The sequence below is a fragment of the Notamacropus eugenii genome, chromosome 2, assembly GCF_028372415.1.
Source record: "Notamacropus eugenii isolate mMacEug1 chromosome 2, mMacEug1.pri_v2, whole genome shotgun sequence".
In the NCBI taxonomy this organism is placed as follows: Eukaryota; Metazoa; Chordata; class Mammalia; order Diprotodontia; family Macropodidae; genus Notamacropus; species Notamacropus eugenii.
The window spans coordinates 241,930,098-241,954,280 of record NC_092873.1 but is presented as its reverse complement, the minus strand read 5'-3'; the positions used below and the strand labels follow the sequence as shown (position 1 = coordinate 241,954,280).

Sequence of the window (24,183 nt, the reverse complement as noted above, 5' to 3'; positions counted from 1 at the left end):
ACTTAGTAGACACTAATAAATGCTCATTCCCTCCCCTCTGCAGAATAAATTTGGTTATAATCAGTAGATAATAAGCACAGTATTCTTTATGTCTTTAGGTCAATTTTGTGATGGTAAAGAATAATCTCCTATGGAATATTGCCTGCAAAGTCCTACCTGTTCCCTTCTAATACCTTTATTAAGGATAGCTTCAGAATATTATTATTCTCCAAGAAAATTTATATAGATGAGAAAGCAGGCATATGTTAGTTATTAATTAATGTTCTCTTGGTCACATTTTTGGGTTATAATAATGCCTTAGATGGTTTTCCCATGTCTTTAATATCTTCTCCTTCAGACAGTTTGAAACTTGGTCTCCCCAGGCCCTTACAATTGTTATGCTTGCAGCAAAGACCTCCTCTAAAGAGACTTTATCTAGTCAAGCTGTTTTTCCCATCTCTGTTCTCTTTATGACATTTCTAATCAAGTCCAGCTATAACGTTACAGTACAGTTGTGATTATTCCACAATCTTTGCTAGGAAAGTGTTTATTACAAAAATCTCCATAGATCCTTTTCTATTTTTCATCTACTTATTTTATTCTTTCCTGTTTCATCCTCAGATACCTTCAGGGTTATTTTCCCAGTTGGGTCTACTGCCAAACTTTCTTTAAACATATTTTTCCTGCACAGATTTGATTTTTTTTTTGACAATTTTGTTCATTATTTTTCACCTTCACTTTCTATAACAATTAACAAATGCATTCACATACTTATTGGGTGTTACATGTATAGAGATGTGTGGTAACTAAGGCAAGTCTTTGGTGACTAAGAAACTTTTTAGGCTATTTTGGTTCTCTCATCATGGAATTTGATTTACATTGACTACACTGCTATGTGAAGTTATTAAGATTAACGTCAATGTCATTTCTTTCTATCCTATATCTTGGCACCAAAAACTTATTTATAAAGGCTTAACCAGATTGTTTTGATTACATGCTATATCTTTTTTTAATGTTATTCTTTTTTCTGAATTTATATAAGTTTTTATCTTTGCTCTAACAAGTTGGAATTTTGATTGTATATAGACAGCTAAGTAAAGAACTTCAGACATACACAGGATAATCACACCTTTGATCAAAAAATTCTCCACAAGTGTTCTAAGTCCATGATCAAGAATTATGAAATTCCTTTATCTGACGACAGCTTGAATTTCATTTCTCTTTGTAACTCTTTCAGTGTAAGCATATTCTTCAGCCACACCCCCAATCTCCAAAACTTCCATCCCCCAGTACTATTGGAGTCCATCGCCCTGACTTTAGTATCATATTCTTTTCTTCTTAATTATGACTCCAGAATTAACCAGTTCAATGTTACACTGTCCTCTGTTCGTGATTCTCTTGTCCTCGTGTTTCTCACAGCTTGCTAAACTCCAACCCTGAATTAGTCCCACCATCTGCCTCCTCTACTCCTACTCACAGACAGAAGTGCTGAAGAAAGATGTGCAATTGTGCTGAATGGGCCCATTACAAATTCATGTTCTCCAATCACAACTGGGTCCTCATTACAGTAAAGTAATTCTTTTACTCCTCCCTAATTGGTTCTTCAGCCTATTCTACACAGCAGCTGTTCTAAATCTTCTCTCTTCAAAACGTTCCATACCCACCAGAAGACCTTGCTTCCTACAACACTAAGATAATAAAGGTTTAAGTGGCCTCATCTCTCTTACTCTGTATCACAAAATTCCATGACATCTTCATGCATTCTTTACTTTAAGTCCCCTATTAAGAGATGTTCCTTCTCCATACAAAGACCATTATTTGTATCCTACATCCTTTCCCTCCTGTCTTTTCCAATATATTACCCTCTCTATCATACCCTCTCTCTAATCTTCAGTATCTCACTGTCTACTGATTTGTTCCCCAGTGATTACACACGTACCTAGGTCTTCCCCATCTTAAAAAAAAACAAAAACAAAACCTTTCACCCTACCCATCATTTAATCTTATCTTATATCCTGATTCCTTTGCATAGCCAGAAAAAGTTATTTATATTCTTTGCTCCTTTTCCTCACTTATCACTCATTTTTAACTCCTTGCAATCTATATTCTAACCTTCTCTCCAAAGTTACCAATGATCTCTTAATTATCACTTTTTCTCAGTCCTCATACTGTTTGACCTCTCTGCATCGTTAAATACTGTTGACTTTCCTGTCCACAATATTCACTTCTTTCCAGGTTTTCCAGATGCTACTGTCTCTTGGTTCTTCTACCACTCCTCAGGCTCCTTTGTTGATTAATCATCCTTATCCTACCCCTTAACTGCTCATATTCTGAGCTAAATTTTGAAGAAGTCTAGGGATTCTATAAGGCAAAGGGTAGCTAGTACTGAATTCTAGCTATGTATATTACAAATATGTACAAAGACGTAGAGAGGGGAGATGGGATGTCAAGTGGGCCAATTTGCCTGGATTTGGTATATGTGTAGAGAGTAAAGAGCAAGTTAATAAGAAAAAAGTATGAGAAGGCAGACTAGTGACATGATCAGATTAGTGGCTGTGTGGGGAATGGATTAGAGAGGGGAAAAGCTGCATGTAGGGGTGCCAATTAGGAGCCTACTGCTGGTGTTTAAGCAAAATGTGATGAAAGCTTAAACTAGAATGATGGCTGCATATGTAGAATGAAGGGGTCAAAAGCACGATAGATTTTGTAGATCCTAGCTAGGTTCAAGCTGCAGCATCTCTTTCAGAAAGGCAGCATGATACTGTGAAAGAGCAATGGATTTGGAGTTAGAGAACCTGAGCTCAAATCTTATCTCTGTCACAAATTGCCAGTCTGACCCTGGATAATTCCCATAATCTCTCTGTGCCTCAGTTCCTCATCTGTAAAATGAAGGCACTGGACCAAATGGCCTCTATGGTCTCTTCCAGTTCTAATTCTAAATTCCTATAAACTTGTTATAAACAAGACTTGGCAACTGATTGTATATATGAGGAGTAAGGGATAGAGAGGGCAGCAAGGTGGTGCAAGGGATAGAGCGATGGACCTAGAGTCAGGAAGACTCATCTTCATGAGTTCAAATCTGGCCTTATACATTTACTAGCTGTGCAACCCTAAGGAAGTCACTCAACCCTGTTTGCCTCAGTTTCCTCATTTGTAAAATGAACTGGCATAGGATATTTGCCAAGAAAACTCCAAATGAGGTGACAGAGTCAAACATGCCTGAACAACAAACACAAGGGACAGAGAAGAGATTTCTGAGACCAAGAGTGCCTGGAAACATGGTTGTACTGTAGGCAGAAACAGGATATTAAGACCAAAATGATACTTCTTATTTCTATCATATTTTTATAAACAATATGCAACAAACAGACTATAAATTGTTTTATTTAAACAAAACAAGTTTATATGTTCTATTTTTTGGAAATTTGCAAAATGAGAAATTTGGAGTCAGAAGGACAGAGTTCAAATCTCATTTCTGCATGTGTTGGCTTAGGCAAGTTATTTTTAATTTCTCTGTCTCAGTTTTCAAATCTGTAAAATGATGGAATTAAACTAAATCACCTCTAAAGTCTCTTCCAGCTCTAAATATATGATCCTTTGATCCTTAACAGTAAGCACAATTATTTTAATGAAACAAGTGTATTATAGTACATGTTAAATTACATCAGTTATAATTTTAAAATCTGAAGTTTTTAAACAAAAGTCAAATAAATTACTTCATCCAAGCCAAAAAGAGATTTAAAATATTGAGGCTTGCAGCTAACTCAAAATTCTTCTTCCTCCTCCTCATTATTTATATCCTAAAAAGGATATGATTTCCTAGCTTACAGATTATTTTTAGAATGATTTTTTTTCCAAAGGAACAAAACATTCTTTCTACATTTGTGAAGGGAAGCTTATTCCTAAATTTGAACATCATCTCAATAAAGTGACACCATGGTCACTCAAAACAATAAGGAAAATATGGGGGTGAAGTATTCTAGTTAAGTAAGGTAGCTAGACTGTTACAGGTGATCTTTTTAATGATCCATATTTTGAACCATTAGAAGTACCTTAAAAGTAATAATCTTTCTAAAATATACGTTATAAATTCCCTGCCTAGTAAATAGGCTGTACTGAACATGATGTGAGCCCTTTGACTGACTCACTCTTTTGAGTTCATATCTCTACTCCATAGCACAGGGCTGGGCACATAGTGCATGCTCAAAAACATACTTTTTCATTCATTCTTGATTTCAGGGTCAGAGGAGGTGTTGGGTAGGAATGTTTTGAGGAATAACATTCTGTAAGCTTTTGAAGCACTATATAAATGTTAGGTTGTTATTATTTAGTAAGGTAGACAGGTAGAACAAGATGTTGCTGCAGATATATCTTAACATCTGGGAGCTTTGGGGAGGGGGGAGGGAAGTGTACCTTGTAAGTAAAATGACCTAATTTCTAGTCCTAGCCCTGCGATAACTTAGCTTATGACCTTGAGAAAGTTACTTAACCTCTTTAGTCTCAACTTCCTCATTTGTAAAATGAAGTGATTGAGTTTGATATTTTAAGGTACCATCTCAGTTAAAAATTCTGTCATTTTCTTTGTGCTCTATGGTACCTGGCACAGAATTCAATGAAACCTTGTTGAATGAAGAGAGAGATGTGTTATTTTAGGCAACAAGCACATCTAGTTAGAAAAGACTTTGTCTAAATCACAAGTTCCCAACCTGGAGTATACTCCAGATCACCTGGGTGTGAGAAGCTTGTCAATCTTGTCAAGCTAAGGAAAACTGGGAAAATAAGTATATTATCCTGTGAGCATGAATCTCTATTTCTTATGTGCATACCCGTAGCAGATGCTAGCATTTGTTTCCTTTCATATTGAATATAGAATAAAGGAATGTATATGAGACATTTTTCTAAGGACAGAAAAAGTTAGTAGACCTTCGTGTAAGTATTAGTATTTGAAGGAGGGAGAAAGACCATGTTCTAAGCACAGGAAATAGCTTCAGTAATGGTTTGTCGTTGTATTAAATATTAATTTAAGGGGAGGATATTTGCGCAAACTGACTATAGGGACCGAGTAATAGGAGGTAAGGGATATTTTTGGTACTATGGAAAAGAGGGAGAAGTCAATCAATCAAGAAGGATTTATCAGGCACCTTCTATTTGACAAGTATTCTGCTAGACCCTGGAATATAAAGACCAAAATGCCAGTATTCTAAAGGAGTTTACATTCTCTTGGGCCATGCAGGTGGGTAGCACAGTGGATAGAGAAATGGTCCTGGAGTGAGGAAGATCTGCAGTCAAGAGGTCAAATCCAATCTCATGTATTTACTGGCTAAGTGACCCTGGGCAAGTCATTTAACTCCTTTCTGCCTCAGTTTCCTAAGCTGTAAAATGGAGATAATAATAGCACCTACCTCCCAGAATTGTTATGAGGATCCAGTGAGGAAATACTTGTAAAGTACTTAGCACAGTGCCTGGCTTCTAGTAGGAGTGTAATAAATGCTTGTTTCCTTCCCTCCTTTCTCTAGACAATATATAAATACCCACAGAATAAATACAGCATAAGATTGTTGTTTGACTCTTCCTGACCCCGTTTGGGTTATCTAGGCAAAGATCCTGGAGTGGTTTTGCCATTTCCTTCTTCAGCTCATTTTACAGATGAGGAAACCAAGGCAGAGTCACACAGCTATTAAGTGTCTGAGGCCATGTTTGAACTCAGGAAGATGAGTCTATCCACAGTGCCACCTAGCGGCTCCTGATGTTTCTGTCTGGGAAACGAGGTAGTTTGAAAGGTAGCTGAGGGGATCAGGAAGGACTTTATGTAGAAGTGATGCTTGAGCTTCATCTGGAAGGAAGTTAGGGGGGAGTTAGGGGCTCATGAGAGAGGGGTGAGGAGGGCATGCATTTAGACACGGGAGACTGCCAGTGCAAAGACAGAGACAAGAGAAACAGAAAGAGGAAGAAAGGCCAAGTATTAGACTAAAGATTGCAAGGACAGTAATGTATGAGGAGCAAGAAAGATAGGTTGGGGGTGAGCTGTCAAGTGCTCTATGAACCAAACAGGACTTTCTGTTTATCCTATAGTCAGTAAGGGAAGAGCACTGGTTCAGATGTGGAAGTAGTTAGGAAGCCATGAAAGGTGGTGAGTGTTGTAGCTAGTGGTTTTAAACGTTAAAATTAGAAATTCACTTTGACTCTTACAGAATAGACATCTGCAGTTCCTCTGCTGTGCAGTGTAGGGGACTGTCTGGCAGTATTTACACCTACAGAAAGAGAGTGGGGAGGCAACTGGTGGGAACAAATGCTCTCTCTTGTTCTGACTCTACCTTGCTCTCCACTTTATATTTTTCTCTATACAGACTATATAAGTGGAAAGAGTGGAAAAAAGCCTTGAGTCCTGCCTCTGAGTAACTGTGTGACTATTGTCATGTCACATGACCTCTAGAACCCTCAGTTTCCTCATTTGTAAAAAATATTTGTATTACCCACCTCACAGAGCTGCTTTAAGGGAAGAATGTTGCAAACCTTAAGGTGCTACATAGGTAGCACTTCAGATTAGTAATTAAGTGTTGGCAAATGAGTAACTTAAAATTGCAGACGTTTAACTAAAGTAATTGACACACACGCATGCACACAAACACACACACACACACACATACACACACACACAGTGTTTTATAGAGTTATCTATCTCTGTTCCTGTCAGTAAATCACTGCCTGAATTAACAGAGTTGGGAGGTCAGTACCATACATACAGCCCTAGTACTCTGACCTCAGAATGGGTCATGGACCTTGTAGAGGATGTTTAGGTAGCATCCGTGGCATGATTTAAGAGTTAGGGGAGTTGATGGAGTCATCACAGTGGTGAGAGAAATGATTTGAGAGCATTAAGTCAAATTAATTAAGAGTGATAAGAGGGGAGGTGAGTCTCTAGACCAAAATCTGAGTGATGGTTTTATTAGTGGGAAGTGATAGAGAAATAATAAATCCACAAAATGCTGTCTAAGAAGCAGGAGAACATTTTCTCATTAGCACCTACCCCCTGGTGTTGTGATGATGATCAAATAAGTTGATATTTGTAAAGCACTCAGCCCAGTGCTTGGCACAGAGTAGGCACTGTCCAAATGCTAGTTATCATCACCATTCTTATTTTCCTATTATGTTATGTTACTTCTATTAAAAAATACACTGAAATGAGCTATAGAAATCTTTCTTGCCCTACAGGAAAACAGAAGGAAGGAGATGGGGGTGGGGTGATAGAAGGGAGGGCATATTGGAGGAAAGGGTAATCAGAATACATGCTATCCTAGGGTGGGGGGAAATGGGGAGAAAATTTGAAATTCAAAATTTTGTGGAAGTGAATGTTAAAAACTGAAAATAAATTTTAAAAATAAAATAAATTAGTAGATTAAAAAATAAAATAAAATATATGCCAAGATTACCTATTGTGATGTTTTAAAAGTTCAAGAGACATAATTTCTGGATAATTTAATCATTTTATTAATAATACCAGCATGTTTATTAATAAAAGGATGGTCATTTGGCCATCTCTCTCAGACCAAAGACAGTCATGGCAGAGGGCATGGCTTTTATGCCCATTGGAAGAGGACTATTCCCAAGGGTAGCGATTTAATAATTAATAAGAGAATAAATGTTATGAAGGGCTGAGAGTGACATTATGTCAAATAGAGATTATCCCTATAGCCAGGCCACCCCCAGTCTTGGACAGTCTATTCAGATAATTTATCCCCACCCTGAGTAGAAAACAATGACTTCTACCTGAGTGGGTTCTGAACAAGAGTTTTAAGAAAGTTAGTCCAATCTCATTATGCGTATTGTCCTTCAAGAGACTGAACTTTCGAAATTAGGACTTTAGAAAAAGGGGAGAGCTCTGGATTACCCTAAATTATTGGTTATTAATAATCATTTCTTTCACTATTGAGTGTTTAAATACTAGTGTGCCTTTTTTGCACTTCAAGATATTTTCAACCCTAAAACAGATGTCAGTATTAATTTTTAAAGAAACACAATTAGCCTTAAATTTTAAAATACCACACAAAGTCATAAGAATGAACATATGCTTGGTTTGCTGTTATATTGGTTTTGCCATAAAGCAAAAACTCATCTCTAATTATATTACATATTAGTTGCCTGCTAGAAAAATTCAGATTTCTCTTTTTTTTCTAGGTGAAGATTTAGATTGTTATTTTCTATGGACTTATTTTTTGTACAGGGAATAGGGCTTTTTTTAAAAAAAAAAAATTGTTAAAATGTAACAATGATCAACAAAGACAATTAATCAAAAGAACATATAAAATATGGAGCAAGATCTTAGGTAGAAGCCATAAGAAGCAGTAAACAAAGGAGACCTAAACAAATTAACAGACAAAACAAAAAAAGCATTTGCTTTTCGTCCCTGCCCAAGTCCTTCTGAGGTTCTGACTTTGCTTTATTTCATTTTTAAAATATAATTATAGTTTGTATATAGTTCTGGTTCTGGTGATTGGCTTTATGTAAGTCTTTCCTTTCTTTTCTTTATATGCTTCCTGCTTGCTGTTTTATGGCAACATAATAGTCCATCAATCAGTCCACAAGGGTTTATTAAGCACCTCCTTTGTGTCAGACACTGCATTAGATAGTGGGAGTACAAAAAGAAAGCTAAGAAAGAAAGGAGAAGAGCAGAGGGAGTGTGAACATTTACACCTCCTACAAATTAGGGCTTGATTTATTGTTTTGTTCATTGTCTAGACTTTAAAGTGTTAGCAATGCAGGTTAAATTTTTAAGTGTGTACACATTATTTTTTCTGGAGAAGCCAGTGGTTGAATGTTTACTACCCCACCCTGGCATTGCTCTATAAATATTGCTGGGGCTCAACAAGCGTACAGAAGAAGGATCAGAGAAGGAAGTCATCATCAGAGGAGAAGACCTGGTGTCTAGAGGCATGTCTATAGGGCTTTAAGGTTTGCAAAATAATTTACGTACATTTTCTCATTTGAGCCTCGAAATACCCATGGGTAAAAGAGACTAACCACCAGAGGAATTCTGAAAGGCTTCTCAAAGGAAGTGGAACTTGAGCTGAGCTTTAATGGGAGCTAGGAGTTCCATCGTACTACTGTTTCATCATTTATTAAATCTGCAGGTCTTCATTAATTGGATAGAACAATTGTTTCCAACTTTTTTTTTTGCTTTCATAAGTAAAGCAGCTATGAATTTTTTATGTGGATAAGGCTTTTTTTCTTTCTATTATGTTTTTTAGAATAAACTCCTACTGGAATCAAAGTGTCAAGAAGTAGGATCGGTTCTGTGACTCTTACTGTATATTGCCACATTGTTCTCTAAGTCAGGTTCAAAGGATATTAAGCATCTACTGCATGCCAGGAACTATGTTAATCAGTGGGGATTCAAAGAAACATAAAAGACAGTCCTAGCCCACAAGAAGTTCAAAATCTAATTGAGGAGACAACATAAAACAATTGTTATATAATATATATAACATAATAATAATATATATAATATATAGTAAGGATATATATAAGACTTTAACATGTAATTGGAAAAATATTTTTGAAAAATATATATGTATATGATAAATTGGAGATCATCTCAGAAGAAAAGCGCTGCAATTTAGAAAGACTGGGAAAAGTTCCTTGCAGAAGGTAAGATTTTAGCTGGACTTAAAGGAAATCAGGGGATCCAGGAAATGCGAACATTCAGTATTCCATATGTGGAGGGGATGAGAAGTAATTGAGAATTCCAGGAGACTAGAGATTGTGTCTCTTGTGTGAGACACAGGGTCACTGAATCAGAATATATGGGAGGAGGGAGGAAATAAGTATATGAATACTAGAAAGGAGAGGGCCAGGTTATCAATAGCTTTGAATGCCAAACTAAGAATTTTGTATTTGACCTTAAAAGCGAAAAAAGGCACTGGAGTTTATTGAATAGGTAGGTGACATGATCAGACTTCCACTTTAGGAAGATTAGTATGATAGCTGAATGGAAGATACACTGGAGTAGGGAGAGACTTGAGGCAAGGAAACTGTCCAGCAGGTTGCAAGATCATGATGACCTGTACAAGTTATCTAAAATGTAGTCTACAGCATTATAATGTATTAGTGTCTGTTTCTTCACAACTCCATCATTATTGAATTTCATCATTTTATGCTACTTTTGTTATTTTGATAAGTGTAAAATGAAATCTTTGTCTGCACCTCTCTGATTATTAGGGAGTTTGAACAACTTTTCATGTAGTTATTAATTTGTATTTCCTTTTTCAAAATTATCATTCATATCTTTTTTAACCTTTGTTCTGTTTAGGACTATATATTCAGATCTTTATTTACTGTAAATCTGCTTTTCCATTCCATTTATTCTCTTTTCATTTTAGAAGTATCTTTTTGTTGTGAAGCTTGCCTTAACTTTTTAAAAAATATTGTTTGGCTATCTTTTTTTTTATATCACCTTTATTTTCTGATATAGCCCTACCCCTTCTCCTAGGCTATCCCTTATAATAAAATATAAGTTCAACAAAATCAGTCAACATGTCTGTCAAATCCAACAACTTATGCAGTGTTTTGTGTCCATAGTCACCTATCTCTATGAAAATGGGAGAAAACGTGTTCTTTCTTCCTTCTTCGGGGTCAGGCTTCTTTGGTGACTTTTCATTTACATTTAGATTGTTGGAGTCGTTGTATATGTATATTGTTTTCTCTTCTTTGCTTACTTCATTCTATAATAGTTCATGTCTCCTCATTCCACTATGTATTCTTTACATTCATTCATTTTACAGTGTGGCAATATTTCATCATAGTCAGTTATCACAGTTTGAGCATTTCCAAAGCCGTGGGCATTAACTTTGTTTATATTCTTTTGCTAAAGTCATATCCAATAGATATGATCTATAATTGAATTCACTTCCACTTGAAAATTTGAGAGGAATGAATACTAACAACTATGTAAAGGAAGCTAGAGTTATATGCAGATATATACACAACAGCTTCAAAAAATTATTAGGGAAAAAAATTATGTGCTCCTCATAGTCATATAACAAAATTTTGAACTTAAGATATTTGTGAATTAAGTTACAAATTCGCTTTAAGGACAATACTTTACCAAACTTGAATAATAAGATCTTATATTTGTGATATTGGCATGCTTCTGTTGACATCCCAACTCCCCATACCTTCTGCAATATGATCTACAGCAATGTTATTTACTAGATCCAAAGTATGTAAATATTTCTGCACAATACTTATTTTTTTTTAAAGAAAAACCAATAAGATAATAGATTTTAATAAGGAGAAAATCTTTTACTGGTAATATTATAAGAGCACCTCCATTCTGTTAAGGAGTTTGTTTAATGAAAAATAATATTTGTAGGTAGGGTAATCTCATTCAGCAAATATTTATTGAGCACTTACTACATTCAAAGGATTGTATTAGATGTCAGGAGGGCACAATGATGAACAACATGGTCCTTGATTTCAAGGAGCTTATATTTTAGTTGGTGAGAAAACATGAGCTGACAGAGAACTAGAATATGAATCAGAATATAATAAATGCACAGAAGACATGCTATAAGACCTGCAAAAATAAAAATAATGTCTTCAAGGAGCACATAATCCAGCTTGTGAGATGACAAGAACACAAGTTACTTAAACCCAAGGTTGCATGTGAAAAAATGCTATAAGAGAGGTATAAACCAAGTGCTATGGAAATTTAGACAAAGAAGACGTCAATTTCAGCTGGAGGTTGTCAACCAGACTGAACATACCTCTAATGTGTGGATGGCTGGAATCAAAGCAGAGCAGGTTAGATACCGGAGAGTCAGAAATCAAACAGTAGTTTAATTTCAGAGTGAGGGAAATGGCTTGCAGGCAAGGAGGGGATCTACACAAGTGTGCAGGGGAGCCCCATCCCTAGTGAGGGGACCTGCTTTAGTATAGCTAAAGCTTGATACTTATACCAGTAGCTATACAGTGAGCTGTAGCCCTGATGATGAGGGATAAGACAAATTTGATTCATAACAGGATTTCAAGACCAGAACGTGTTCAAGCTTGTCTGGTGCTTGTCCAAGCTCAGAGTACACCTGGTGTGGGTCAAAGTAATACAATAATTATATGATTTTGTCAGAGGTTAAGATCATTCAGAGGGTAAGTGCAAAGGATTATTGCTATGCCAAGCTCAAGGGCACACCTTGCTTGCTGGGCTTTAGCTCTGGAAAACAGGGTATCTCCTAGTGTCTTGAGAAGGTAAAAGGAAAGAGCACTGTATTAAAAGTCAGAAGACACAAATTTGCAAACTGACTCTATCAGTAATTAACTGTGTGACCATTGTCCTCATTTTTCCATAATATAAGTAAAATAAGATCCTTAATTTCATCAGACTAAATGATCTTTAAGGTCCCTCCCAACTCTAAATCCACCAAGACGAGGAGGACTCTAATGCCATTCCATCAAACTCAGGCCTTCCACAGCTGGCACGCTTAGCAAAATGGCAGATTAAATGAAGCTAAGATGGATAACGATTTTGTTTGATCAAATCAGGATCCAGAAAGAGTGTAATGAAGGGCCAAATAAAACAATGGAATTTTAATGGGACAAATGCCATGTACCGCAGTTGAACTCAAGAAAATCAATTTCATAGATATAAAATTGGGGAAATGTGGCAAGGCAGTAGGGAATAGGTTTGGGGGTAACTGAAAGCATTTTTAGATTGTATTAATAAAAATAGGTTGTTAATTCAGTGGAGATAATAATTTACTATATTCTGTGCTAATCTGACCACACCTGCAATATAATACTTAATTCTGGGAACACCATACACTAATAATAACTGAAATCTGTGTCATACTTTTAAAGTTTGCAAAGCACAAATAAATAAATTTTGTATTTAAATAAATCATTTCAACTGACCCTACAACAATCCTTTAAGACAGATACTATAGGCGTTATTTTTATTCTTTTTACTTCTTAGTATGGTAATTCATACTAAACTTCTGCCTGATTAATCTAAGTATCATGGAATCTTAGATTTCAAAGGGACATCAGAAATAGTGTAGTCCTATATTGATAGATGACTGATACATCCCTGCAGAGGTCATCTATCCTTTGCTTGAGTAACTCCATTGGGGAGTTTTACAGATCTGGAAACTGAGCTCTGAAAAGCTAAATGACTTGCTTATCTTCACACAGCTAGTGTCAGAGACAGCATTGGAACTCAGATCTTGTTAACTCTCAGTTCAGCACACAATCCACCATGACACATTAATCCTCATTTTGAAAGAGACCCTAACAAGCTGGAGTGTACATAAAAGGTGACCAGGAATTCAAAGTCATGTTATACGGAGAACTGTTGAATAAATTTGAGATTGTTTAGCCTGGAAAGAAAACACTGAATGGAATCTGTCTTCAAATGTTTGAGGGCTATATGTGGAAGAGGTATTAGTTTTATTTTATGAAGTCCCAAAGGACAGAATTAAGGTCAGTGATAGAAAGAAAAACAGAGAAGTAGACTTGGGCCTAAATATGCAAAATCTTTTTAACAATTGGAGCTCTCCAAAAACAAAATGTTATTCTCTGAGTATTAATGTTCTACACCAATGGAGCTGTTCAAACAAAGGCTAGATGGCCTCTTTTCAAGAATATTCTTGCATCAAGTAAAGTGTTATTTTTGAGATCCCTTTGATATCTAAGATTTCATGACCTTTAGATAAATCAGACAGCAGAAAGTTAGTATAGATTTTTCATACTAAGATGTAAACAGAAATAAGCAGGGCACTTAGAAGACTGTTGAAATAAATATTTTTGGTTAAGAGGTAATGACAGCCTTATCTAGTAGCAATAGTAATAGAGAGGAAACAGAATCTGTGTTTGGATGTGGAAGAGGAGAGAGGAAAAAGTCAAAGATGATTCTAAGTTGTTCAATCCTAGGTGACTGGAGGGATGGTGGTGGGGAGGAGGAAAAGTCATTGGAGACAAGGAGTGAAGAGTTCCATTTGAGGTATGTCAAGTTTGAGGTGCAGGTGGGTCGATCAGGCATGCAAGTAGAATTGGAAGTCCTTGGGTTTCTAAGAAAGGTAAAAAGCTTAAGATGTGGATTTGAGAGTAATCAGCATAGAGGTGAAATGAAATTTTCTGCATCCATGTGATAAAAAAAAAGGTAGGAGGACAGAGTATGTAGGTCTTTGCCTTTTTTGCTATTTTGCCAGTCTGATGAAGCCCATGAGCCCCTTCTCAGAAAATTTTTTTAATTAACAAAATAAAATATATAGGATTTTAGTGATACTAAAATACAATTAACAAAATATTTTTTAAAACAAGTGCACAGACCCCTGGTTGAGAACCGTGATGTAGAGAAAGAAGTACCAGAAGCAGAATTTTGAGAAGCGAATGAAATTAGGAGTAAGAGGTTAGCCATGGAAAGGAGGTAAGCTTCTTCTATTCTATTTCACTAATTTTCTTTTCTTTCTTAGAATATGATGAACCTCCACATAGCAAGGCAGGACAAGATGTAGTTTTGCAGCTGCCTACAGATTGGGTGACTTTGGATGGCCGAGAAAGCACAGATGACCATGCAATCATTAAATATGAATGGACTTTGCTGCAGGGTGACTCATCATTGGATATGAAGGTAATATAAATTGTATAGATGCAGTTCCTGACCAAAATTGAATCCTGGTATCATTTGGTGTGATTAAGCTGCCTCTCATTGGCATTCTGCACCTGTTCTTGTGCTGACTAAAGTCAACAAAAGTGGGTATAAAATTCACCCACGGAATCAGCATGTTATACACAAAATTAACTTTTTTACTGATTAATCAATAATATAGAAGAGTTACTTTTCTAAAATGAGAGGATTCTCTGTCAGCAATTATTGTATGCAATCCTAAGGAAACTCAGAAAGTTTTTCACGATGGCTGAAGTGTCCTCATTAGAAGACCCATTTTTCCTTTGACCTCTTATTTAAGAAAAATGTAGGGTCTCACTAATCCTACTTCTGGCATCTCTTGCGGGGAGTCATAAACTCACTAAGCAAAGTTAAAAGCAACACCTAGTAGTCCAACTCCTTCATTTTATAGATTGGGAAACTGAGACCCAGAATATGTGAGTTGCCAGAACAAGGTCATTTGACCAAGTTAGTTGCTTCATGCCAATCTGTATAACTACAATTCCAGCATGGTTATAATCCCAAGAAATGCAGGAGATATGAGTATAATAAAACTAGGCTTTTCCCCAGGGCTAAACTCAGCAGAATCTAAGGATCACAGATTTAAAGCTGGCATGGAAAGCTTTTAATCCAATCCCCTTAATTTTCAGATTAAGTAATTGAGGCCCAGAGAGAGTAAATGACTTGCTTACTTGTCACACTACAGAACCACAGTTTGAATTTAGACTCTTATTTCTCCAAATCCAGTGCTCTTTAACTAGCTACCAGACAATCTGAAAAAGAGGTTCCACTATTCAAGCTATATTAAATATCTGATATAACCTGGTTTTTAAAAAGTAGGGCTTTATCAGTCCCTTCTGGGTCAAGATTTCCTTGATTATCGAAAAGCTCCTGGCACTCTCTTTGTGACTCTGGTAAGGCTTGATGGGATGCTATGGTGACATCAAGCATTGTTTCCCATAATACAGAGGATTTAAGGAAGCTTTTGCCAAAGCAGATTAGGAACATGTGAATACCCTTAGGGCTAAAAGGGCACCTCTTTCCCAGACATGTCACCCTCCTTGTCTTCTCTTCCATTGGAGATACTTCAGGAAAGGCATTCCTCAAGGAGCACTAGACTCAATGGTATAAGAATGAAAACCTCATATTCTTTTACATTCTTTTTTAATGATGGAGTGAGTTGGAGCCTTTTTTCTTGAATTATTATAAATCTTGGATGAATCCTGGCAACTTCTGGTTTAAGTCCAGCCCCCCATGCCAAAAGATGGCATGTAGCCATGTCTATCCTAGACAGCCTTCTATGCCAACTTTACTGATCCCCAGTAAACACCAAGTGGATAGCCATGTAGGAAATAAATTAGACCTAGTCCAGTCGACTGTACTTTTCTCAGCCAAACCTATATTGGGGGACTTCATAATTAATGATTCTGGTAGCAATTAACTGACCACCCCCTGAGTACCACACCTCAGAATCTAGTCTCTAAACAATTAGATTCCTAAGGCTCAACATGTCATTCATGTAGTTTCAGTGTACTCCCATCCCTCGATTCTCTCGTATACAAGATTGAATATCACAGAGTTATATGGCCCTCAATGGGGAAATAATCCAATTCCTCAACTGATTCTCCTAGGAAAAAACCAAGAAGATTTATATATTTTCCTTTCATGCTGTAAGCCATGAACTTGTCTGGAGATATGACACCAGATACCATTCTCGTCTTCAACTACTTGGGAAACAACCACCAAAATAGAACCTCTCCACATTAATGTGAAATCTTTCTTTTGGAGGAGAATTGAATCTGCCAATCTATACTACACCATTTTATGTACTCTTATGTTCTTACTAAACAGGACTATTACTATTCTCTAATCTGATCTTTGCCTTTCTTTCACATTTCCACACACCATATTGGCTCACACCATATTCTATGTGGAATTCCTTTCCTCCCTTTCTCATTCTCTACATCTTCCCCACTTTCCATCTTTACCTAATCAAAGCCTACTCATCCTTCAAGGCCCAAATCAAATGAAACCTCTTCCATGTAGCTTCCCTTTACCTTTCCAATCAAAAGTAATTTCTACCTTCTCAGATTTTTTTCATAAAACGTACTTCTCCTTCTGCTTTATTCTATTCTAAATAATTATTTTACCATCATGTGCATCCTATGTTCCCTAGAAAGCTACATACTTTTTGAAGATAAGCTCTATTTCTTACATATCTTTGCATCCCCAGTATAGTGCCTTGAATATAGTAGTTGTCCAATAAATTAATAAATATGTGTTTGCTGAACTTGTATTATTTCAAAGGGAAGTCAGGATCACGTAGGGTACAACAAATATCCACTTGGTGTGACGTGCAGAGCTGTGAGCTAGGCACTTGATGGGTGCAAAGCTTAGTTAAGAAGTGATAGTTTACAAGAAGGAATAAGACACTCATACAAGTGATAGTGCCCATTATTACATGATAAGCACATTCAAATGACAAAACAAAGTGTTACATAAGTGAAGCGTGAAGGGGAAGATTGTTACCATCTGGAAACAACACAAAAGACTTCCTGGAGGAGATGACATTTGAAATTGGCTTTAAAGGATCAAGAGGAGTTCAATACATGAAAGTGGGAAGAGAGGGCATTTCAGGAATAAGGAATACCCTGAACAAAAAGCCATGGAGACAAAAGGGGGCCATGAATGTTCAAGGAACCAAAGGTTTGCCAATCTGACCAGAGCACAGAGTATGAGAAAAGGAGAACTGTGAGATAAGACAGGTGTAGAAGAGTCCAAGGTGTCAAGCAGAGGAATTTCAGCTTTATTTGTCTGGTAATAAGGACTCACTATCACTTCTCCCCTCTCCTTTTCAGATTTTATTTCATATTAACCAAGAAAATTTAGGTCATCTATCATGATTTCTCCCCAATTTTATATACCTCAAATCCCCTCAACATAACTCCCCATTCTCATCTCCTTTGCTTCAGCTTTTGAGAAAGCAGTCCTCCTTGCCAAAATCAACCCTTCAAGTTCCATCCTCACTTCCATGCCTTACTGTCTCTTCTGGGAGTTTGCCCTTCCCCTCTTCGATCATTCTCTCTCTGTCTCTCTCATCCTCAATCTCTCCTTATTCATTGACCTCTTCCTCTCATACTGAAAACATGTCCAGATCACCCCCACCCTTAGCAAACCTCTACTTGACCTTGCTGGCCACTCAGATTGTGACCTTTCTCTCTCCTCCTTTCACAATCAGATTTGAGACCCAGAAAGAGAAAAAGGGAGAGAAAGAGACAGGGACAGAGAGAAAGAAAAACAAAAAGAGACAGACTTGGAGAAACCCTTCACCTTCATTGCTTCTCTTTCCTTACCTTTTATTCACATTGAGGCCTTAGAGGAGGAGTTTTGTAGAGGCAAGAATTAAGAGTTTGTTTACATAGGTTAAATTGGGAACTGCATGCAGAAGGTGTTTATCTTTAGCTTTATCCTTTCTTCTAATCTGGTGTTGATTTTTACCCCTGCTCTGATTCCATGAGGTCTGAGGGCGTATGGCGGCTGGTTTGGAAATGACTCCTATGTCAATAACAAGACCTTTCATCTTCATAAAGATAAAGACAGTTTCATTTTCTGTGATGTTCTTTGGGCTTTGCCATGCTTGTTGCTTTCTCTTCTTAAAGACCATTATTCATTATTCAGGGTGAGCTTCTTGTTCTTATTTCAATTTGTCTTGTTGTTGTCTTCTAAGCCTTCCTTCACAATGAAACTTCATATCAAAGTATTATTCACTTGGCTTTGAGAGCTTCTCAAGTCTTTCCCTACTTCTTCATCCAGTGCTACAGATGTTGGCATCTGAATTGCATTTATCCATGATGATATGCTCATTTGGACCAGTGGAAGGGGAGATAACTAAGTGTCCCCTGAGATGATGGGTTTGATGCCCTTGGGCACATCTCCATCAACTCCTTTATCAACTCCATGGGAACCTTTAAGCTTTAAAGGCTAACCTTTAACCTTCTACTTAACTGTAACTTCTTTTCATCTTTTAATTTCATGGATAGTGGGGATGCCACACACTGGGGTTCTTCACCTTTTTTGGGTCATGGACCCCTTTGGCAGGCTAGTGAAACCTATAGAACCATTCTCGGAATGTTTTGAAGTGCATAATATAAAATACATAAGATTACCAAGGAAACTCATTATGTTTAAATATCATTATCTGCTTGGGGCCTGTCCCCAAGCCGTGGCCTGGTTGCTTACCGCTCCTGTAAGCCTACCGATTTCCCGGTCTTCCGACGTCTCTGGCCCCTCCTGTGGGGGAGGGGAATCCCCTCCTGTGAGGGAGGGGAATGACCAAACAGTTCACCCGAGGAGGCTGCTTTACTTCACTTTATTGCTCACATCATTCCTCTCCACCTTCCCTTGTTTCCTCCCTATATACCCTGCCAGAGCTCTTCCCATTGCTTCACCATCTCATGACTATTCCAGTAAGTAAGGAAGCTTATCTTGTTCCTGCAGCTAGTTCCTGGGTTCCCAGGCTCACTTGTAACTTTACTGTATGGGTCATCAGTATCTGCGGGAACATCAGGTTCCAGGGTCACACAGAGCTTCTGCCAGGGTGTGCGTCAGCACCTTTCCCACGGGAACAGGCTTTGCCTCTTACTTGCACCCCCTGGGACCCTCTGGGCCCCTTACAATTATCAAAAAAAAGACCCTAGGTTAAGTGATAGTATACCATTGGTAACTAGACAAAGATTTCACACTTAGTATACTAACAGTTAGATGAATAAATAGGAACAATCTAAATTTATCCTCCCCGGCACCCTCTGTCTGCCTACTTTTCTACCCCTCTGCTACCATGACTGTGGAAGTGCAGAACCAGAAGCACATTTTGTATTTTTATTTGTTTCATAGGATGTCATTATCTCATAGCAAACTTGCTGGCAACCAGCCTAGCCATTCTAAGCCAGTGCAGGTACTTTGTAACTGGAGCTGTGCTTAAAGTTCTCCCAGGCTGGTATAACCTGCCAGGGCTTGTACTTACTGGCATAGACTGTGAGAATCCAGGGACACCTCTATACCATGCTGAGGCTTCAGATCATGCCTCTTAATAGAGGTGGTAAGACACAATAAGGATATGAGTTGGGGCCAAAAGGCTCCAGAGGAAGTGAAGATATACCAGCTATAACACTTAGCAGTAACACTTATCATCAAGCTCTGAAGAAATATGCTCTGGAAAATTAAGAGGAGTTTGAGAAAGAGTGGGGATGGAAAAAAGAAACCTTCCCCACAGGGTTTCTTCCTTCCTTTGTCTCCCACTGCCACCAACCTACCCCAGACCCCCAGCCACCCACCCAACCAGTCTGAACCTCCCCTTAACTGAGCTGGGCACTGGCAAGTCTTTGAGTTCCTACTTACTTTGAGAAGAAGTCGTGCGGTTCAAGTGAGAGAATGCATAGAAAGTGCTTTATAACCTAATCCAAGTCCAGGGCGATGGCAGGCAAAGCTCTGAACTTGGAGTCAAAAGACATGGATTCAAATCCTGATTTTGAATGATTGGTTCTATGACTTTGGGCAAGTCATGTAACCTTTATTAACCGCCATTCCCTTTAGTAACATAAAAAAGAGTTAGTCTGGGGCAGCTAGGTAGTACAGTAGAAAGAGTTCTGAGCCTAGAGTCAAGAAGACCTGTGCTCAGATTCAGCCTCAGACACTTAACAAATATGACCCTAGGCAAGTCACTTGACCAGTCTGCCTCAGTGTCCTTATCTGGAAAACCAGGAGAATAATAGTACCTACTTCCCAGAGTTGTTGAGATCATAATTAGCTTAGCACAGTGCCTGGCGCATAATAAACACTGTAAAGGTTAGCTATCCTTATTTTTATTATTATCATCATTATTATTAGAACTTTAGGCATTCTTCACCTAGGGTCCATGATATTTGGAGGGTTTTCATATTTTGATAACTGCATTTCAATATAATTTGTAATACTTTGTTATGCATTTAAAAATATTTTTCCACTGGTTTCACCAGACTGCTGCAGGGTCTATGACACAAAAAAGGATCGAAAACCTCACAACTCGAGAATTTGTCTAAGGTTTCTTCAGGCTGTAAGGTTCTGAACTCTGAATGTCTGTGACGTCTTAAAGTCCTATAAAAGCCTGAAGGTTGACACCAGTCCTGTGCTCAGAATGGACTCCCTTTCTCTTCCACTTTCAAATCTGATACCCCTTCTGGCACCTTTGCCCAATTTCTGACTCTGGGCACCTTGGCCATCCCTTCTATTAGCACTTCCACTTTTCCCAGGGCTCGAGCTCTCTTTACTTCCCCATCTTCCCAAGTATTTCTTTTCCCACCCCCTTCCCCATCTCAGAGCTACAGGTTCTTTTTCAAAGATCGCTTTACAATTATACAATGCCTAAAATACTTTAGACATAGTTTAACAATTCACAAACTGCATTAACAGTAAAGGAGGTTATTTCATCACACAGGAGTTAGTACACCTCTTGAAAAGAAACGCTCTTACTGCTAAGTAACTGAAGGTTAGGGTAATCGTTTTGCTCTTGCCATTCTTTTGTTGATTTATTTGCTGTGCATAAGCATGGAAAGAAAGAAACCATTATTCGTATGTACCTTAAATCTAGCGTCACCTGACACCTTGTTTTTCCATGAGATAAAAGCCTTTAGTGACTTAAATATAATTGAGTTCCTGGTTGAGGGGCAAGTTTATGGAAAGAGCTCACATTCAGTTGTAGCAAGCAGCCCTGAGGTAAGAAAATGTCTTCTGTTTAATGTGTATTTAATCTAGGTTGGAATTGGTTCAGAAAAAAATGACCTGCTTTTCAGGTTGCTGCTTAGACACCAGGATCATTGAACTGTATGACAGGTAGTTTTTTCAAACCATGGTGTGGAAGCTTTCCATCCACTTTAATTTCAGTGTAAGGATTATGTTACTCAAGGAAACACTTGGATTTGAGGGGGAGAGAGAGTAGGAATCATTGTTATACCCTGAGGGTCTTCCCCTCCCAGTTTGAATTTTTTTTTTTTTAATTAAAGGAGTCATTCCTTGAGTAACTTAAAGTAGCCTATTCATTGAATGGATGTATCTCACTCAAAGTGAGAATGTGATTTGAAAGGGCCAGGGTCTCCCATTGCATCCTAGGCCGTCTCCAGTCATCCTGATGAATATCTGCCCGCTGGACCCAGATGGCTCAGGAGAAGAAAGTGAGGCTGGTGACCTTGCACAGCCCTGCCTCACTCAAATCAAAGTCAACTACAAGTCATGTCATCATCCTGATGTCATGATCCTCTTCAAGAGCAAAGGACAAACACAACAACATATATGTACTCAACAAGTATTGCCAAGAATTTGGCCAGGTTTTTAATAACTCTATTTTTAAATGTATATAAAAAAATATTGATTTTAGTATAAAGTAATCATGAGGAGGGACTAGATGACTACACCTCTGATTTCATTAGTGTAGGCAATTCAGTGAGGAAACTCTCTGCTAATGTATATTAGCATACGTTCTTCGACACCTGGGACACTCAAAAGTTAATGATACCTTGAGTTACACAGCCAGAATATGTCAAAGACTGCTCTTAGTTTCTTCATTTATAAAACAGAGAGAATAATGCCCATGGCACCTTGTGCAAATCAATTGAAATAATGCGTCAGTCGAGTAGCATTTATTTAGTACTTATTAGTACAAGGCATCCTACTAAGTGTTGGGAATACAGATTGTTGTGGTGTTCCTCCATTCTCTAAGAAGACCATGACATCAGAGAAATGATGACATGACTTGTACTTGACTTTGTTTTGAGTGAGGGAGACCTGTGCAAGATCACCAGCCTCACTTTCTCTTCCTGATCCATCTGAATCCAGTGACCAGATATTCATCAGGATGACTGGAGATGGCCCAGGACGCAAGACAAATACAAGTTGAAAGAAAGACTATCCCTGTCCTCAAGAAGCTTATATTCTAATCAGGGAAGACTACACATAAAATCCAGTCCATTTATATTTAGTTTTATGACTGTTAAATTTCTTTTCTTTTACTATTCTTTTTGTTAATTATTATTATTGTTAAATTATTATTCAGTTTACCAGAAAGTTATATGATCTTATGTTTATTGTTTTACTATCAAATTTAACTAGATCACACTAACAAAGTTCCTGTGTTTAACACTCCTAACTTTGTAGATTTCTTTGGAGTTCCTGTTCAACAAAGGCAGGGAATTTGCTTTGGGCCTATTTTGACCTAGGGGTAGCCAGGCGGCACAGTGGATAGAGTGCTGGGCCTGGAGTCAGGAAGACTTATCTTCCTGAGTTTGAACCTGGCCTCAGACACTTACTAGCTGTGTGAAATTGAACAAGTCACTTAACCTTGTCAGTTTCCTGATCTGTAAAATGAACTGGAGAAGGAAATGGCAAACTGTTCCAATACACTTACTGAGAAAATCCCAAATGGGGTCACAAAGAGTTGGACAATGACCGAAAAACTACTGAACGATAAAATTTTGCCCTGTCCCTCATCCATTGCCTTTTAATTTTTTTTTTTGAGACACACTTTTGAAACATTTAATGATACAACAATATTCTAAAGGTTCTCAAACTTAATTAGTAACTGATTTATCTCTACTTGGTATCTATGTACTTTTTCAAGTCCATATGCTTCACAGATGTCCATCTCTTATCTTCATGCATTACAACAAACTTTGCTAGATAAAAAGTTTTGAACTCATTCTTATTAATTTTGAACCCTTCATACTCTAATCCCTCTGAGGAGTAGTTTTTATGATTTTATTTTTGTTGACAAGTTTGTCATTTCTGTCTTTCATCTTATAGCTTATAAAATTATTTTACAGGATAAAGATGTAAAATTGGAAGAGAACTTTTAAAGGTCCTATATTTGGATCCATCATTTTTCACATGAAGAAACTGAAGGTCATTGAGGTTAAGTGTCTTACTCAAGGTCACCAAGACAGTAAATTACAGAGCAAGGATTAGAACCCAGCTCCTCTGAACCTAAATCCAACACACTTTCTGTTATGTCAAGGCTTGCTACTATAGTGCCAGAGCTCAATAATAGTGTGTCTGGGATGTTTAATTTGTGGTTTTTCCAGACTGTAACTATACAGATTCTTTCTGCTGTATATTGCTACTTTTTAAAATAATTTTTGAGATTTTTCTTGAATTAATTTCCTGAAATTAGAATATAATTCTTGATTTTTTTTCTCAATTTCCTGAGAAGACAATATGCCCAAAGTTATTGATAATGATATTAATAATAGCTGAAAATGATCAAGTAAAAAGTAAAAGTAAAGTAAAAATCTGATTTGATATTTACAACAAGTCTATGAGATAGGTAGCTAGCTATTTTACAGATACTAACATAAAGTTAAGAAATTTCTAGTACATGTGTTAGATGAGATTTGAACTCAGTTCTTTCTGACTCCAGGTCCAGCATTCTATGCAATGTGCTCTACAGATCTGCCTTTGGAATTTGCATATTTTATAGTTGTTTCAATAACTGAGTAATATTATGAGCTTATTTCTTCACTTAA

The 24,183-nt window shown here is 37.3% G+C and overlaps 1 protein-coding gene across 2 annotated transcripts in view; it reads left to right on the top strand.

Moving 5' to 3' along the window:
* Positions 1–24,183, top strand: part of LRP11 (LDL receptor related protein 11) — a 94,308-nt gene that overhangs the window by 12,734 nt on the left and 57,391 nt on the right. For both annotated transcript variants that reach the window (XM_072643683.1, XM_072643684.1), the window contains exon 2: positions 14,442–14,599. In XM_072643683.1, the coding sequence (XP_072499784.1) occupies positions 14,442–14,599 (158 nt within the window). The remainder of the gene's footprint in view (positions 1–14,441; positions 14,600–24,183) is intronic.